Raw genomic sequence first — 18,658 nt, forward strand, 5'->3', positions numbered from 1 at the left:
ACACGGTACAAGCCACAGAATACCACAATCAACCTTGACCCTTCCAAAACATAAAGACGAGTTTGAACAACACTCCTCTACTGCGCCATGTCTCACGACCATTCTGTACTCAGTTGGTCCAAGCAACGTTGACCGCCAGCGCCTGACACCTGCGTGTTGAAGCCCGATTGGCAAGGATGGAAGCTGTTGAAGAAAGGGCCTGGCCTGGCCTGAGTCATCTTCCAGTGGATCGGTACCTTGCACAAATGACCTTGCATGAACAAGCAGACTTGTTATTATACCTCTATTTCGTTTGCTTTTCTTTTTTTGGTTCAATCTGAATGTATACGCGGCGGTTGGCAGTGCCACCTTGATGCCCAGTCAGTGGAGATGTTTGCTGACAGGAGAAAGGGATTGAACTTGAGCCAAGAAGAACTATTGGATGAGGTGCCTCGCAAGGCGAGAAAGCTGTGCATCATCTAGGATGGGACATGGAGAGATTCGTAAACACTATTGAGCCAAGCAGCCAGCCTGAAGATCCACTCGCGGTGGCCTGAACCAGGTCCATGGTTAAATCAGGAGCATCACCATCGAATGAGCAAACAACCACACAACCAGTTGAGACTGAACCAGTACATGTGAACATTGAAGGACCCTCCCAGATGCTGTAGCACCACAACATGTATAAACATAAGCGGTATCACTGAGCTAGATTGCTCCGTTGGGAACACAGCCACGCTGTGCAGGCGCTTAGTACACCCCATAGCTCTGATGTGATTCCTCGTCGGTGCAAACCACCACGTATTTTGTTTTGTTTGCTATTATAATACTGTGCCTTCGGGGCGTAATGTGTGCTGTCGCCCTCCGGCTTTTGAAGGCATAAGTAATACTACAAGACTGAATGAATGCCCAACTGAAACAAAAAAACTGCCCAACCACAATCACCGCCCTGTAAATTCGTGCCCAATGTGCGACTAAAGAGAAATACTCAGCAGATTTTAATTGCAACGCTGTTTCAAGTCCTTTCCATGCACGACGTCAAAGCAAGATTCGTTTCTGTCCGTCATCAAACCGCTTCTCCCTGACGAATTTTGACATTTGATGCTGATGTGTGTGTGTGCCTGTGCGTCTGTTTATTTGAGCAATGCCCATGTCGTGCTCCAACCTTCCCCAATAACATGACACCTCAAAAGAGCTGGCCGTTAGCAAGCCATTTCTTTCCTTGTTTTACCGAGATGGAATGCAATGACACTATGCACGCCAAGCCATGTCCCGCAAACCTCAACGCTGTTTGCCTATGGCCATCCCCTTGCCCCTATGAAGCAGGCATCCATCATCGACATGGCCAATGGAGTAGACTGCCGGCTTACATCGTGCGTGCTGCGCCATTACCGAACCACCTTGGCAGATGAGCTGTCTAAAAGTTCTCGAGCTGCAGCAATCTCGCCGGCGTCGTAACCTTGCCACAGCTTTTCCTTGGCCCCATTACGACGCACAATTTCGCCCAGCTTCTCGGTGGCGGCTTGGTTCAGCTTCTCAATGGTCGATTGGTCCGGTAGGGGAAATCCATCTGGGTCCTTTTTGGACTTGGGTGCATTTTGGAGAAGCTTGTCCGTCGCCTGTACCAAGCATATTAGTAAAAGCAGTTGCGTAAGCGGACAAACAGGAAACATACAAGCTTCAGGCCGTAGTATCCGCGCAAATAATCTTCGCAAAGCTCTATGCTACGACAGAAGCGCTTCACCGCTTCTGCATAGTGCTTTTGCGGACCTCCTTCTGACGCTGACGCAGCAGCCATTAACGACACTTCGCCCAGTCGGGCTTGAATCTGGAGACTGTGTTAGATTCCCCTGAATCTGCTGAGTATTACGTGGTGAAAACTTACGTTCCAGGCATTCGGCGAAAATACGAGAACTTCTTCCAATGCATAAATGGCTTGAGCGTACAGTCCTTGAGTGACATACATGTCGGCCAACTCGGCCCATGCTTCTGGATCGGTAGGACAAACATCAAGGAAGGCGTTTAGCGCTGTGACAGCTTCAGGGACTTTGCCCATGGATCGGAGAAGAGCTATTTTGCGCTTCCAAATAGGCTATCGCATCGTCAGCAAAAAGGTATAGCCATGCTTTGTGGACGTATCATACTCACAATATTTGCATCGTTCTGTTGGAGGAGAGCATCGTATTCCTCCAAAATCTTGTCCAGCTCTGTATTGTTGGCAGCGGTCGCCTCCTTCACCAGCCCCTTTAATGATAACACGCGATCATGCCTATCACCAAATCGGGTGACTATTCGTTCCAGGCATTCGTTCGCAGCTTCATCGTCACCCGTCCGAAGGCATGCGATCATCAAGTTTTCATATATCGTCCAAATATCGGCGGTCTCTGGAGCTGAGAAGAGGGAGGATAGAGGCGAGGCCGAGAATGCTCTGGGGTTCTTTCGTAGAATCTCGGGTGCTTGTTGGGCCAATTTCAGAGTCTCAGCAGGCGAGAGGCTGCCGACTGGCTGGAGTAATGATTGTGCCATTGTTGCTCAGGTGCTTTGGTCCTTCGAATTTCGTACGAGGATGGCTATGCGGCTCAGATAAATTCGTCGCAACGGGAATAGGAGTAGCTTTATCGATCGCTTATCTAGCACCTGGTATTAATCCGTGGCCCAAATTCAGGGCCAATGGGCGAGCAATTGCAACGGGTAATTGACGTTCGGATATCCAAAAGGTCCCCAGGAGCTCAAGCTGTCCCACCCATCGTTATGCGACAGCTTGCTCAATTGACTGGTGCCTTGGGCCACCGGATGATGGAAATATCCGGTGCCGATCACTTAACCAATCGCTTGATCACGCTGGCACCCCACCACAAGTCCCCTGTCAACATTTATGAGGCTCTCAGTAATTTTTTTTCCTTGCCGAAATTCTTTCTCTGAAACTTCTTCGGACGCCGTCGACGAAACTCGAACCAGCCAACAGGGCCAACGGCCCAAGAGGCTCAAAATACGGTCCCATTCGTGCCATTTTTCTAGCCCAATTAGAAAATTATGGTTGCGCCAGGCGTTGTTTCAAATGAGGCCGACGATGCCACAACTCCTCCGGTGAGGGAGTTGTTGGCATCGATGTCGATTGCGGGACACAAGGATGCCAGTGCAGAGATGCCAGCGCATCGGTCCCATGATCCTGCCAAGAACGCCAAACGGACCGACCCCTTCCAGTTTGGAAGCCGCTTTCTGGGCGAGGATGACAACGTCTTTGAGTTCAATGCCTGGGACCACGTCGAGACTGACGATGTATACAAGGAGTATGCTGAGCGTCAGTTTGAGATGCAGCGCCAGGCTCCTGTTTCTGACTTTGATAAGAGTAAGTTGGTTCTTCCATCAACAATCTATTTCCTTTATCACAATTCATGGGCATTCCCGTGCCCTCGGTGTATATGATGATCACCAAGCAATGCATAGTTCATCTGAAACTACTGATGAAATCTTTACCTTCACAACGTCTTTCGCTCCCATCTGATCACACCAATTGCAATATTGTGTATTACAGTTGCACATCTTTTTTTTCGTCAAATCTGGCAAGCTATTTGTTGCACGTGCTGACCCCAGATGATAGGCAGGTTCAACGGCGATCCAGCCAAGTGGTGGAATCTATTCTACAAGAATAACGCCGCCAACTTTTTCAAAAATCGCAAGTGGCTCCAACAAGAGTTTCCCGTTCTTGCTGAAGTAATCAAGGAAGACGCTGGCCCCAAAGTAGTGCTTGAAATCGGCGCTGGTGCTGGTAATACAGCCTTCCCCGTACTCACCAACAACAAGAATCCCAAACTAAAGATCCATGCGTGCGACTTCTCCAAGACGGCCGTAGAGGTTATGCGCAACCACGAGGCCTATGACACAAACTTCATCCAAGCCGATGTATGGGATGCAGCTGGAGACAGCCTCCCCCCTGACGTCGAAGAAGGATCCGTAGACGTGGCCATCATGGTATTTATTTTCTCGGCCTTGTCGCCCAAGGAATGGGCACAAGCTGTCCGGAACGTACATAAAGCGCTAAAGCCTGGCGGCATGGTCTGCTTCCGCGACTATGGAAGAGGAGACCTTGCCCAGGTGCGCTTCCGCAAGGGGCGTTATCTGGAAGAGAATTTCTACATTAGAGGTGACGGAACCCGCGTCTACTTCTTTGACCAGGACGAACTGGGTAGGATCTGGACAGGCGAAGCCTTTGCCGACGACCCCGAGAATCCTGACATGCCCCAGTTTGAAATAGAGAAACTAGGTGTCGATAGACGCCTCCTGGTCAACAGAGCTGAAAAGCTCAAAATGTACCGGTGCTGGCTGCAAGGTCGGTTTAAAAAGACACATACAGCATAGATACATATAGAATACAAACTAGATGTCATTCAAGCTTCGTTTGCCAAATCATTCGTGCGTCCGTCTATCTCAGTATAATAGAAGGTCTCGTAGCAATGCCCTTCTAGATGCATCAAATCCAATCCCATCAAGGTAAGCATCCAATCCTCCAAACGTCACGTCCAAATGCTTCTGTATCCCAACAACTAGGTCAGACGCCGTGACTGCCCACTCATCCGTCAGGCCAATTTGTCGAATTTCAGCCAATCTCTCGTCTTTGTCTGTCTCGAGGGCCAGGTCCGTCAGAAGATAGTCATGCTCAATCGCATCCGGTGGAATATCAAGTATCATCAGGATTAAAATACAAATCAGTCCTGTCACAAAGCAATGATTAGAGCTAGTTAACTCCTTCGAATCACGCTGACACGCAAGACACACCTGTTCTATCTTTTCCCTGAGTGCAGTGTACTAAAACAGGTAACGTGCTTGATGAGGTATACAAGTCAAGAGCCTGGCGAATTTCGGCGCCAGAATGGTCGACGGTGTCGATGCCAAGACCGACAAGGCCCCGCGGGAGCATGACCTCAGTTGCGATGAGCTTCACTGCTTCTATTCGGTATCCGAAGATGAAGAGCCCGATGACCTTGCTGATGCTCTCGTGTCAGTTTCACACATTGTGACATGAGCGTCAGAGCACTCACAAGAAGCTCCACCATGACAATTGACTAAGAAGATGTCTCTCAAACGGCCGGCCCGTGATTTTGATCTCTTCATAATTTATGTCGTCAATGTGAGGTAGAGGCTGTGGGGAAGAAAACCAAGAAGTATTCCTGTTATTTTCATCTTGTAACTTTTGCGCTTGCTTGAGCAGTTCAGTTCTATAATGCAGAATTGGTTAGAATGCAAATTGTGAGGCTAAGTTAGGCCGGGAGACTTGCTTGGTTCGAAGATCTATTATAGTTTTTATACCCAGTTCATCACGAAGGATTGCCTTGTCTGTGGCGGAAGCATCATCTACATGAGATTAGTTTAGATGAAAAGAAGACGCATTGCTTTCGATTTTGAGGGAACATTAATCACCTGGTCTTGCAGAACGGAATATAAATCCTTCACGAACCCGTCTGAAAATATGGTTTGATATTAGTTTACTGGTAAGCGGAGGATGTGTTGTGGCTTAAGGAGGTGAGTATTTGTAGTATTGATGTGACGCACTTTTGGCCCAGATACTTGTTGACAGTTTGGCCAACATCTCGGAAGTTGAGTATACATTGGAGCTGGATGGCCACAGCCATTGCTTTGTACCAAACGGCCTGATCTGCTACGAAATGGTTTGTCTTGTCAAGTTCTTGGCATGTTCCGTACGCCAATTTCCATAAGTACCTGATTGAGAACTCCCAGTAGCTGATGGTCTCCTATTATCAAGTTGACCTGTCCTGCTGGTTCCTTGGACAGAGCATCAGAAGTTCCGAATTGGCCTGCCTGGCCGTTCGATCAATCAGCTATGCGAAAGAGACAATGGGAGCCAAGTTGGATCCGACTACCGTCCTTGGCAACCTTTCAACCAAGACAGGTCGGGTCTAGCGTACGTAGTTCGTTGTACCACGATGTTAGGTAAGACACTCGTCAAAAATTGATCAAAAATCCCTGCGCCACCATGGCGGCTGTGCAGTAGCTGGAGCGGGCTCCTTGCGGTGAGCGGGCAATTGAATCCACCAGACCTAGCTCAAAATGATATGGACCATCGAAGCTGGGCGAGCGGGTCGCAAGTTGCTTGCCAGGCTTCAATTGAGATGGAGCTCAAACTGCTGGTGCACCAGTTGCCCCCATTGTTTTGGTCGGACGGAGCAACCGAAAAGTAAAACGACGTCATTCGCGGCTCAATTGAGCGACACCATTCCAATTGCGGCAGCTTCATGACAGGGCATGGAGACACCAGACCAGTTCAATCAACGACTCCCTCCATGGCAGATGCCTTTGATTGAATTGAACGAGCAGCTACAGCAACACACAGCACACAGCACACACTGCGCCTCAGCTCTGGAAGTTGCCGGCACATACTCCGTACATAACCTTTGCCGTTACAATACCAGACAGTTTTAAGCTCTTGTGGCTTGCAATACGGCGCTGCTGCAGTCTTTTGTCTTTCAGCAGCACAAGGATAGGCTTGGGCCTTGCGGCCAGCCGTTAATACCTGGTCGGACGAAAACGGATTGCGGATTGGCCGTTGGGAGACAAAGTCAATCAATCAACGGGAAGTGCTGTAGTTTTCTGTTGCTTGTTGACTGCAGAAGCCAAAAATCTGGACAGACATCTCCTCCGTATGGGCCATTGCATCAATCGTCAAATTATTGACCCAACCAGCCCAAGGAAAGATCTGAAGCTCGATCCTCCAAGCTCCTTCGAAGCACTAGTTTGCAAGGACTGATCGAGTTCCACAGTCTTACAACGAACAGCCTGATGCAGTCAGTGCCAAGGTCTGCAGATTTGATGAACCAACCAGACGGCCCCAGTCGAGGCGGAACTATCCTGCTGCCATGCACTGCACTGCACCGCACCGCACCGCACTGCACAAGACGTACCATGTCAGTTCTGCGGCAAATGACGAGCTAGGTATGGCATGTGTTTGAGCTTGTATGAGGAGGGTTCCACGCCCGAACGGCCGGTGATGTCCCAACAGTCGACCAGAACTGCTTTGCGTCTGTTGGCTGCGAGCTCGTCAGTGGACTTGCCAATTAGCTCCAGTATTCAGAGTACAGGTTTATTGAACACCCGCTCGCCAGCCAAGTCAGGCTGTTTTGGATGGTTCACTGGACCCTTGCCGGCATCATCGGCATGGCGTTTTGGCGTAGGGTTGCTGTGCTGCCGTCTGGTGTATTGCTTTGCAGTCTTAGTACTCCGTACCAGGCGGAGTAATAAACTGCGGAGCCACCAGACCGTAGAGCCAGAGTACCAAGATCTGCCGGAGGGTCAATCGCAAAACTCAATGACGTCAGACCACCCACCAAGCTATCCGGGGAAGGGCCAAACACAAGCAGGTCACCGCAACGCATCGGCCACAAGCTTGACTCGACGCCAGGGATGGGAAATTCATCAGTCCAGTCCACTCCAGTCGGCCAGCCCTGTCCAACCCAGGCCAGCCCTGCCCACCCAGCGATACCTGTTCTTCATCACCACTGACTACCGCGCAGTCAAGTACTCGTGCTAACTATTGTTAGTGTTAGCTTTTGTCGAGTGGCCGGTGAGCGATCCTTGGCGCAGACTTGCTGCCGTCCCTCATCTAATTTCCCATTGCCCAGAATAAAACCAACATCTGTCCCCGGTTTGCACGGCTCATTCCCTCCCGATCTGCATGAACCAAGCAAACGACAGCATTGTGTTTTTCACTTTGGAAATCCTCCCCTCCATCGCAAGAAAGAAAGCTGGTCTTCCTCTTCTTCTTCCTTCACCATTTGGTGTTTGGCTTCTCACTGCCTATCAATTCGTACACTGACAACATTGAGGCCCGGATCTGGCGTGATAGTAATATCTCCGGGTTCTCACCTGTGGAGCAATCCCTGTCGACAGCTCCCAGAGCTCATAGTGTAGGCATTTGAGAAGACCAACATCAACACGAAACGATCTGCCCCTCCAAGCTGACCAACATTATTCAGTCGGAAGCTTCCGAGGCGGTGTGATATTCAGCGCTTGGCAAATAATCGAATGACTTCTTGATAAGCGAGGGGAAAATCGAATAATTTTATCGCATTCTCGCCGCCGCGCGAAGAACTCAATCCCTTGTCACCAAGAGCCGATAGTCGTGACGCAAGAGCCGGCTGGGAACGAACCAAGGAGACTGACCAGACCACGACTCCACCAGTGACATTCCGCCCAGTGCCGCCACCGGAAACCATTGCAACCAAGAGCCACAGACCATGGCCACCGCAAAGACGCCCGCGCAACAGGCGCCACCAACAAGTAAGTCAGACAGAAACGAAAATTGAAGCCTCATAGGCACGCCTGTGCAGCAGGGAGAAGTGCCAGTGAGTGCGGCGCAAGGTGCGCTGGAAGCAAACTTTGAACTTTGGCAACAGCAAACGGCATGGCTGCAACTATGACAATACAAAAAAGAAAGAAGAAGAAACTGTCCGCCGCAGTGTCACCACAGGGATCTTGGCAAAGCTGTCATGTCACCCCACTCACTCACTCAGTCGCGCGCACTGCATGTCTGGTCTGGTGTGTTTGTCGGATCTGGGACATGGACATGGGACAAGGAACATGGAGTCAATCCATGCCTGCCTGCGTGGTTGAAGCTGGGAGCTGGTAGCTGGAAGCTGGAAGCTGTCATGGAGCTCCATGTCCAACCCGGCCGCAGCTTCCTCTATTAGGACCCTGGTTCCTCGGTCCCTTCCGCAGCTTCCACAAATCTGACGCAATGCTCACTCTCGTTCCTGCTCGCTTTCAATTCATCAACTGCCATCCTTCTTGCCCTATTCAACGTTTGCAGAGCTCCTGCCAAGGGCATCGCTCGCACTTGCCAAAAATTGAAGTTGCCTAGCCCTCAACCTCAATCTCGCTTTCATTCCTAAAGGTGCTACTCCGACGTACATAGGAGCACCGCACCCGACTGACAGCAGAGTACTGACTTGCTCTCCACCTCATAGTTCAAAATAATACTGGCCGAATCAAGTACGCCGACCCTCGCAGTTTACCAAGCTTCCCTTCGTCGGGGCTAGCCTCCGACGGTGCTGCAGCCAGCGCCGCTGCGTCGCTTGGCTGGTCGAACCAGAAGCCCATAGATCTGTGGAAGCCTGATCCATCTTCTTCAGCATCTGCCGCCGCTGTGCTTGCCAAAGACTACAAAATGTCGCCGCAATGGGAACCGACAGCACAGTCAGACGGCCACAAGGCTGCGCTTCTTGCTGTTGGCTCTGCTGGCGCCGCCCTCAAGAAAACCAATACCTCCAAGTCTAGCACTTCTCAAAACACATGGGGCAACTCTGCTGCGAATCAAGCTTTCCATGCCAACAGGCCCGCCTCTGCAGAACCAGTAAGCTTGGCGCACGGTAGCTCAGCTGCTACACAAGCCTTCAAGGAGAATAGATCTCAGTCCATGAAGAAGCCTCACCGGCCCCAGACACCTCCAGGAGACAAGTCTCTCGTAGCTGCCAAGGGAGCCATGAAACGTCCAATCTCATCCACGGGGCTGGGTGATGTTCAAGCATCCGAAGCCAGTGCTGCCGCCAGTGCGCTCAACGGCGCTACCTTGGCTCACCGCCAGTCCATGAAGGCAAAGCCGGGACACGAAGTCGGTTCCGTTTCTGTTACGACGATGACTCGAAATATGTTTACTTCCAATCCACCCGTCAAACCTGAGGTCGACGAGCGCACTTACAATGAAAAGATCCATCAATCCGCAGTCGAAATGGCCAAGAAGATGTATGCCAGACAGCAAATCATGGGCGATCAAGCCAAAGACGGACAAGAACAAGACTCTGGGCCATCTCAGCCCAATCAATATGTCAACCTTCAAGATGCAGCCTATAAACAGGCCCAGGCACGCCTTGCTAAGCTTCACGATGAGTACCAGCAAAGCCGAGAATACCAAGAGTACTATGGCAACGAGAAGACCAGCCCGAAACACAGATTCTCTGTGTCTAATAAGCTGCGACGCCGAGGTTCGGACAGCGATGATGATTTGGATGACCGAAAGCAATCAGAAAAGATTCGCGAGCAAATGTCCATGTTCTCCAGCAAGCTATCGCAGGTAGACAAGGACAAGAGAGAAAAAGACCGTGAGGCACTTCTTGCTGCAGCACAGCGCAACGTCAAGGCCCGGCTGCATGGCATGGACGAGAAGGTGTACCAAGAGACAGGCAGAGCTAACCCCAGCTTGATCACTGACTGGGAAGCCAAGGCCCAAAAGGCTGCTCAGACGCGACACGAGTCCCGAACGGAGCATAAGGGCAAGATAGATATTGGAGGCGGCATGTTTATGACACAAGAAGAGATTGACGCCATTGCCTCAAAGAAGATTAAGCCGGTGCTTGACGATATCAACGACAAGGCCGAGACTGAGCGTGAGAGACAGGAGGTGCTTAAATTGGAGGAGCAGGCAAGACGCGAGCAGGCCGAGAAGGAGAAGGTTCGAGATCGCGAGGCTAAGGAAATTGCCAAGAAAACCAAAGGTATTTTTTACTAATGTTGCAACCCTGGTTTATTTCAATCTGCCGGGACTAACGCGCAGTATTACAGAAGAGGAAAGACAAGAGGAAAAGGCTAAAAAGCTGCAAGAAAAAATGGATGAAAAGGCTCGAAAGGAAGAGGAGAAGGCCAAGAGGGACGAAGAGAAGGCTGCCAAGGCTGAACAGAAGCGTCAGGCCAAGGAGGGGAAGCGAAAATCGAAGCATGGACCAGCTGCAGTTGCAGCTCCCACATCTCACCAGGAAGAGGATGCAGCGGTAACGGACGACAATCAGATCACCCACGAGGAGGAAACTCGCGGCGAATCTGCAGAAGAACCCGGCCGTAGTGCCAGCGTCGCCATGGCCGACAACAACACCGTTGAAGCGTCAGGAGCATCGCAGCACAAGGTTGAAGGGTCAACTTCACCCACGTCAAAGGTCAAAGGATGGATCAAGAATCGATTCTCTCGCGGCAAGTCGATTGGCGAGCAGGATAAAAAGAGGAGGAGCTTCTTTGGCGGTGCCTCTATGAAGGACCACACCGGCAACGGTAGTGCGGCCAGCATAGAGAATAGGTCTACTAGCATGCATGACGTTGCGATGGCTGGCAAGACTGGCGAGGAGGGTGAGGCAGCCAAGCGCGATGCAGCCAAAGAGACTGTCCACAACGATGCAGAGAGAGATTCTCAAGGTGTGAGTCCTGTCAGTACTCCACTGGAGGAGGAGAGGGAACTTGGTGATCACATGGAAAGCAAAAAAGATGATGCTGAGGAAGAGGAACGACCGAGCCGCAAAGCCAGCCTTGATCCTCCTCGTCCTATTGCAGATCCCGTCATCCGCACCAGCAGCAGCCCAACTCGTGACTCCCGGTTCCGGGAGGAAATGGACCGATGATGGGAGGTATATGAAGTTTCTTGTGTGCGCCATATGAGTGGCATTTCCAATGGTGTTTGGGGTACTTGATGGTGCAGCCGGCGAGCGGCGTAATGGCTTGATGTGTTTCAAAGATTTGCCAATTGGGTAGTATGTCATTGGAAAAATACCATTTTGGAGGGCTGTTACCAGTTGTGATTTGGGTGTAGTGTTGCCAGTAATGTTGGGCATGTTGGGGAAGTTGGGTACTTATGCGACGATAAAAACGAGAGTGTAAGTGTACTGATGTTGGATAATTCATAGTCCATGTCAATTAATGTCATTATGTACATGTCTCGCTCGCCAATGAGGAGAGGACGTAAAGTCTAATGCAATAAAGGGAAGTCCAAATCAAAACGCCGTATAGTCCTACACGTATCCATACGTATTGAGGCCATGAGAAGCAGGTGTCTCTCACATAGAGTCCCTTCACTGTCTGTCGTCTCTTCCCGCCTATCATGTCTATTCAGACTTGCTGTACGCGACAGGGTTGATAGCCTTTCGTTTTAAAGGGTCCTTATTTTGTGCCTTTTTCTTGGATTTTGAATTTAAAAATGAGCGGCATTCTGTCGACGACGTAGCCATTCCCGTTGACGTCATGATGACCATTTGCATGCAACCCATCCTCCATAAGATGAGGCTTCTCAAATCTCGCAGAATGGCTCTTTGTATGGACGGCAGGCTTAAGATCAATAATAAAAGAGGCGACGTAAAAGGTGAATATGAATGCGATGACCCATTCAAAAATGGCAGCCACATTGTTCTGGTGCGTAAAGTTGGTGGCAATGAACACAATCGCGAGAACAAACTCCACCAGAATAAAGGTGAGTTTAATCCAGAAAGACGACCGTAGTATCCGATGTTCTCGGTTCTCTGCGTAAGAAAAGCAAAATTAGCAACAAAACAAATAAAGCTGCCAATGAATGCTGTCGAAGAACTTACTGATTCCAAGTCGCTGATACTCCCAGCACGTAAACACAGCAGACAGCCAATACCCCCCAATAAAAAGCAGCAGAAACACATCATGCAGCCTCTTATGGCGCCAGGTATCAAAAATAGACAGCAAAATCAATCCCGCGGCACCGACGACCGCAAAAAAGATGCTCAACCACACGAGCACCCTCTCCCCGGAGGACTGGTTGCGCACCAGCCGCCCCCGGTGTCGTAGCCAGCGCTCAGCGAAGAAGGCCAGATCCAAAAGGACGACTGTGACGACCGAGCCGGCTATGAAGAGCGGCTTGAGCTCCTGGGCGCCAATGTCGCTGATGTAGGCTATTGTGCCGCCGCGGCCCATGGACGGGTATATCCGGCGGTTGGTGTCGACGATCCAGTGGAGGAGCATGCCGAGGAGCATGCCTAGCCATACTAGGGAGGAGAGGACTGGGAGAAGCTTTTGAGCGTGGTTAGTGAGTTGGTTGGTTGTGGTGGTAGGGAGAGTGTTGGTACCCAGTATGAGAAGAAGCCTTGTAAAGCCATGGTGAGTGTTGGGGGTTTGGCTTGGTTGTGTTGTATTGACGAAAGGTGATGCTTTGTTTGGGTATATATATAATGAGGTAAAACTACTTCGGGATGATGGCGTGGTCGAGTTGCTGAGGTTGTAGTTGAATGTCGTCACTTGGTGCATGTCTTCATAACTGGAATGCTGATGGGGAGAAGCCTTGACAGCAAAGAGGGTATTTACGTCGAGTCGACAGGCGTATTCTTACAGCAATTTGCCGTGAGAAGGGAGATTGCGACAAAAAAAAAAATAGAAAGGAAAAGCGCTGGATTACATGATCAGACAATTTCTCGCGGCGTGATGTATTAATCCACGCTCGGGGTTTGGTTTACACGGGTCCGCTATGGCCGGCGATGACGTACTTGACAGGGACAAACAAGGCGTTTGATGAACAAGCTCAGAAGCGGTACTCCGTAGTGTGTGACAACATCTGGTTGGAGAGCCACCGGTTAGTGGGGCCGCTTCATCACGCACACCAAGGAACGGGCACGCCGTACTTTGTATCTTGAATCTTGTTTGGAGCTTTTAGATGGGATCTTCAATCGATGGCCTGGTCCAAGGTCTGGTCTGTATCAGCCGAAATGGGAGCTTGAGGTACAATACTTCTTACATGGAGAACCTGAGGGCCAGCAATATGTCACCAAAGCAGTCACATCTACATGCTCACTACGCACATGTCCAAGTACCGCCACCGGATCGCACCAGTTCCCGATAAGATAAGCTCCAACCTCCATCGTCGCCTTCACTCCAATCGCATCTACACCAACACTACCAACGTGCAACACCCAACAATTGCTCACTGGCACATCTGCCACAACAACGATATAGCAATGAACCGCACCTCAACCACGTTTAGCTAACTCTACCTCTGCACCTCTTCACCCCGCTATCACGGCGCCAACATCATCCAACACACCCACCCACCATGGCCGTCTCTCCCGTCGTCACAGTCACCCAAGAGCAGATGCGAACCCTAGCATCACCGCTCAAGAACCTCGCCTCAGGGCCAAACTCATCCAATGGAACGCCGAAACCCGCCGTCGTGGCTCCAACATCCGGAGTCACGCTCCCCCCAACCATGGACCTCTCCGAGCAGATGAATGAGGATGAGAAGCGAAAATACGCAAAAGGTACCTACTCCCCCTTCTCCTCCCTAAAAACCCCAAGATTCACCCACTAACCACCAGCGCACCACCTCCAGGCAAAAAACTCGGAGAAGGAACCTACGCCATAGTCTTCCTCGGGCACCTCCGCTCCAAGCCCTCCACCCTCGTGGCCATCAAAAAGATCAAGATCCAGAAAGAATACACCGAGGGCATGGCCCCCGACGCCGTCCGCGAACTCAAACACCTCCAAGAACTACACCACCCAAACATCATCTCCCTCCTCTCCGTCTTCTCCTCCAAGGACCAGAACCTCAACCTCGTGCTCGAGTACCTCCCCCTCGGGGACCTGGAGATGCTCATCCGCGACACCGACCGCGTGCGCTACGGCGCCGCCGACATCAAAGCCTGGATGGGCATGCTCACCCGCGCAGTGTGGTTCTGCCACGAAAACTTCGTCCTGCACCGCGACATCAAGCCCAACAACTTGCTCATCGCCGCCGACGGGGAGGTCAAGCTCGCTGATTTCGGTCTCGCGCGCAGCTTCGCAGACCCCCACCAGAACATGACCTCCAATGTCATCACGCGCTGGTACCGTCCCCCGGAGCTGCTCTTCGGCGCAAAGCACTACTCCGGCGCCGTGGACGTGTGGTCCGTCGGCACCGTCTTCGCCGAACTGGTCATGCGTGCGCCCTTCCTCCCCGGCAACAATGAACTCGATCAAATTAAAATGATTTGCGAGGCCATCGGCACCCCAACAGATGATAACTGGCCGGGCGTCACGAAATTACCGGAATACACCGTCCCAGGACAACATCCCGTCCACGGCAAAGACTGGTACGAAGCACGCTTTGGAACCGTAGGAACAGACGGCGTAGATCTCCTCATGAAGACATTGTCACTAGACCCGAAGAAGCGCGTCACAGCAAAGGAAATGCTCCGCCACAAGTGGTGGCATTCGGAGCCGAAACCTACTCGAAAGGAGGACCTGCCGCGGAAAACGAGCGGCGCAGAAGAAAAGATTGGTGCGGATCTAAAGAGGCGGCCTGGCGTGGTAGATGACGATAGGGGTGCAAAAGTGGCGAGAAAGTTGGATTTCGGGGGTCGCTGAATCTCTTTTTTTTTTCACGTCTCTTTCATTTCCAACATCTGGTCTGCATGGTGGATGGGTATCATGTACCATTAGAATAGGATGAGTGCATTGGGTAATTGGCGTTTACGTTACTGAACAGGCAGTCATTTGCTTCAAAAAGAATACTCCATGGCACATAGCCTTCTATCGATTTTGATCGTGACTCCTTAAGTAAGGTTTACCATAGTCACAGCATATCCATGCTACATCACCACACAGTCCATCCCGTACATGGCCCTTTCAACACTCTTCCTAACCTGGTACCAATCTGCCCTCCGTTGCGCATACTCATACACCTCCTCTGCGCGAAACACGCCGCCAAAGCGATCTCCATCGGCAATCACAGCCGCCATGTCCTTTGCATGCGTCGCATCAATCAAGTAAATCTGACTCAATTCACGAAGAGCCGAGAAGAACGCCACCAAGTCCTGGTGTTTGAGGCCGCGCACATAATCCGCATACAGGTTCATATCCGCAATGAGTTTGATAGCGCCGTCCGTAGAAACACGCTGCCGCTTGAGGTGTTTACATATCGCTGTGAAGAGACGCAGGCCCACCTCACCGTTGAACACGTCCAGCATGGCCTTGTCTGTCGTGCCTACCAACATGTTGGTGTGTGAGGAGACGAGCTCGACGATCCGTTGGGCTGTCTGCGTGGGGCCAATATCCGGCTCTGACGGGGCTCCTATATTTAGCGTTGACGTCGCTGCTGATACTGTTGAGATTGTCGATGTAGGACGGGGGTTGTAGTCGGTGGGCAGCTGCGTCGTGGATTGCAGATATTCAACCTCGTCCATCAACACATCGATGCCCTTGTTCAAGCCTGCTGCCACGCTCTCATCGAGCATTTGCTCAAACTTCTTCTTCGCCAGCCCCGCCGGGTCCAAGAAGTCGTTCTTGTCTGCGATTTTCGGCGTCGCCAGCTGCTGCTCGTAAAAGACGTCAATCATCTGCGATATCAAGTCGCCCACGTTGACTAGTTCTATAAAGGTCACGAGTGGCGCCACTCCCTTTTGACTGTGGTCGCTTACGTCCCGTGGGTTATAATGCGAAAGGTGGTTGACTGCGGTTTCGAAACCACTTCTGACGTGCCGTTGGCCGAGGATACGGAGCAGCACGACGAATATCGTTGCGCATTGCTCTTTGGCTTCGCCGCCTACTTGGCCGCCTAGTGGGATCAGCAGTGCTGCACGACCGAGACTCGTCTTGGCGAGATGCACCAGGTTCAGAGCTACTTCGATACTGCAGAGGGATTTGATGCCCTCGAGTTTGGTCGCCATGAGAGCGGCCTTGGCTGCTAGTTCGTCTGTGGGAGCCTTTCCGGATCCAGGCATAGGACTAGCTCGTCCACCAATACCCGGTGTTTCGGGCCGTGAAGGCATCGGCGTCACGGCAGTTGAGCCATTCGCAGCAACAGACGCGGAAGTAGACGCAGCAGTGGTGGTCGGTTTTGCCGTCGCAAATGGCGAGCCCATCGGGAAGCTGGGCAGGACGGTGACCGGCATCATGACGACCTTTTTGAAGGAGCTCAGAAAGTCTGACTTTTCCGCCGACCGATTCACATTCGCCATGTAAAACGACTCAAGGGACAGGTCCTCTTCCGATAGTTTCTTCTCCCACTGCGAGACCTCCATCTCTGCGTGCTTTGTGAAAAAGTCCAGTTCTTCCTGGAGATACAAGTCGAAGTGTGGTTCAAACACCTTCAACGAATGCTCCTTAGCCTTGGCCAACAAGTCGTCTCCAGCTTCCGCGTCCTTATCCCCTTTCGCCGGCGGCGTCAACGACTGAAAGAATCGCATGGATTGTTCAAAAACGCCAGCCATGGCCTTCAGATATGCAGATATGCTCCTCTCGTGGCTCTCGTCAAACAGTGGCGTAGTGTACTCCATAATAACATCCTCCCTCACCTTGTCGACAAATTCCCAAAACACCTCGTTTGCATTCGGGAAGATGCGCTCAATAACACCAGCCTGCTCATTGACCTTTGTCAACAAGACGCCAAAGAACCGCCGTGACGGTTCCATGGAAACCTCCTCCGTCGCCGTCGCCTGGTTCAAGCACTCCACCGGGTTAAGCATCACCTCGCGATCATTAAAAATAGGATGCTTCTGAAGAAACAAGTCAACACCACCCCTCGCACCACTCAGCGTATGCAAAACATGCGCATAGCGCTTCATCCTCCCATCCACATCCCAAAACTCATACCCCTGCTCAAATTCCCGCAGCACCGCGCTCTCAAACAGTCCCATCATGTTGATGAGCTTATGCTCTCGCTCATCACACCCCGACGACCAATCGCTCTTTGCGAACCTCAATAAATTCGCCAGCATCTGTGCCTGTCTCTCTGGGTCCCGAAACGCCTTAAACACAATCGGATCTGCGTGTGACTTGGCCCTAACAATATCAATGTAGAATGGTGCTAACGCGCCGTAGATCTTGCCGTATTCCTGCCTTGCTCCCCCACGTATACTTTTCGCATTCTTGAATACCTCCAGATACGCATCCGACTCCTGGGGCATATTGCTCTCCGACGCAGCACCCCCAGCAACATTCAGCGTCTCAAACCCATCTCGCAGTTCTGACACGGCCCTCTTCCGTCTCTGTTCTTCCGCCGACGCATCAAAAAGCGTCGTTCCCTGGGATTGCCCTGCAGTCGCCGCACCGTTTGCCTGACCAGCAGCGGCTGCTTGTGTCGCCTTTTGCGCAGCCTCCCTCCTCTTGCGAACAGACTCTTCAAATCGTCTCCGTGCTTCCCTTTCATCCCAGCAGTTCATGCTCTTTAGTCGCGAAACCCATCTCGTATCGTCGTATACCATTTCCTGTAATTTGTGTGACGTTCGTGCTACTCGTAGTTGATCGGCAACGGGTAAATAATCGAGAATATGATTGAAAACCTCTAGGCGTGTCACAGAGCATGAGCTTCCAAAGATACATCAAGCACTCGTCCTTGCGGGACACCTTGGAACGGATTCATACCAGCCGGGAGCTTTGATTTCACATCAATCATCTCCATAGCCTTCAGGGCATTCAAGATGCCGGCACCCCTGGGGGCACCGGCACCCTTATTTCGGTACATGATGTCGGTGGGTAGGGTAGAGGCAATCGAGGAAGCTCCTCAATGGTGTTAGGGAAGAACTACAAGCGTCGCCAATGCTTGCAGCGTCGTTTGGGCGTTTCCTCGCTATATTCTTCGTGTATACCAGAAATTCATGGTCGAAATTCGCCCTCCTAGAGCTAGAATAAGTTGAAGCGTCTTTGAAAGGAGGAGTGTGAAATGCCACGATCATCAATTTGCAGTCCAGTCTTCGTATCCAGTTGAGGTCAACCAGACCCCTGCTGCAAGGAGCCTGTCAGCGACCTTTGGCCCCTCACCAGGAAGGTGTGAGTGGTTGAGCCACAACAACTCCAGATCCATCTGCCACAACAGACCAGAGTGACGTAGATGTGCTTGGTGTTATCTACCCTGGAGACAAGTCTGACTACAACGCGCATCTTCTCCATCTGCTTTTAGCATAGTATCAAATAGTGTCCTTTG

The 18,658-nt window shown here is 51.3% G+C and overlaps 6 protein-coding genes across 6 annotated transcripts; 3 read left to right on the forward strand and 3 right to left on the reverse strand.

Annotated features, from left to right (window-relative positions):
- Positions 1-1,367: 1,367 nt before the first annotated feature.
- On the reverse strand, positions 1,368-2,505 carry VFPPC_09809 (tetratricopeptide repeat domain-containing protein; the record flags this gene model as incomplete). Its single annotated transcript, XM_018288282.1, has 4 exons — positions 1,368-1,598; positions 1,655-1,807; positions 1,865-2,071; positions 2,128-2,505. The coding sequence occupies 4 exons, from the start codon at positions 2,503-2,505 to the stop codon at positions 1,368-1,370; spliced, it is 969 nt and encodes a 322-aa protein (XP_018141102.1).
- A 507-nt stretch (positions 2,506-3,012) lies between these two features.
- Positions 3,013-4,338, forward strand: VFPPC_09810 (actin binding protein; the record flags this gene model as incomplete). The annotated part of the gene is made up of 2 exons (XM_018288283.1): positions 3,013-3,328; positions 3,581-4,338. 2 exons carry the CDS (start codon positions 3,013-3,015, stop codon positions 4,336-4,338), a joined length of 1,074 nt encoding a protein of 357 aa, XP_018141101.1.
- Positions 4,339-8,228: 3,890 nt separating this feature from the next.
- On the forward strand, positions 8,229-11,372 carry VFPPC_09811 (eisosome protein 1 protein; the record flags this gene model as incomplete). Its single annotated transcript, XM_018288284.1, has 3 exons — positions 8,229-8,271; positions 8,958-10,481; positions 10,549-11,372. The coding sequence occupies 3 exons, from the start codon at positions 8,229-8,231 to the stop codon at positions 11,370-11,372; spliced, it is 2,391 nt and encodes a 796-aa protein (XP_018141100.1).
- A 535-nt stretch (positions 11,373-11,907) lies between these two features.
- Positions 11,908-12,866, reverse strand: VFPPC_18009 (FK506 suppressor Sfk1; the record flags this gene model as incomplete). Its single annotated transcript, XM_022429673.1, has 3 exons — positions 11,908-12,263; positions 12,333-12,780; positions 12,837-12,866. The coding sequence occupies 3 exons, from the start codon at positions 12,864-12,866 to the stop codon at positions 11,908-11,910; spliced, it is 834 nt and encodes a 277-aa protein (XP_022285233.1).
- A 947-nt stretch (positions 12,867-13,813) lies between these two features.
- Positions 13,814-15,102, forward strand: VFPPC_14661 (serine/threonine-protein kinase; the record flags this gene model as incomplete). The annotated part of the gene is made up of 2 exons (XM_018292429.1): positions 13,814-14,018; positions 14,090-15,102. The coding sequence occupies 2 exons, from the start codon at positions 13,814-13,816 to the stop codon at positions 15,100-15,102; spliced, it is 1,218 nt and encodes a 405-aa protein (XP_018141099.1).
- A 224-nt stretch (positions 15,103-15,326) lies between these two features.
- VFPPC_14662 (secretion pathway protein Sls2/Rcy1) lies at positions 15,327-18,199 on the reverse strand (the record flags this gene model as incomplete). Its single annotated transcript, XM_018292430.1, has 2 exons — positions 15,327-18,019; positions 18,100-18,199. The coding sequence occupies 2 exons, from the start codon at positions 18,197-18,199 to the stop codon at positions 15,327-15,329; spliced, it is 2,793 nt and encodes a 930-aa protein (XP_018141098.1).
- Positions 18,200-18,658: the final 459 nt, after the last annotated feature.

The sequence above is a fragment of the Pochonia chlamydosporia genome, chromosome 6 (genome assembly GCF_001653235.2).
Source record: "Pochonia chlamydosporia 170 chromosome 6, whole genome shotgun sequence".
Classification (NCBI taxonomy): Eukaryota; Fungi; Ascomycota; class Sordariomycetes; order Hypocreales; family Clavicipitaceae; genus Pochonia; species Pochonia chlamydosporia.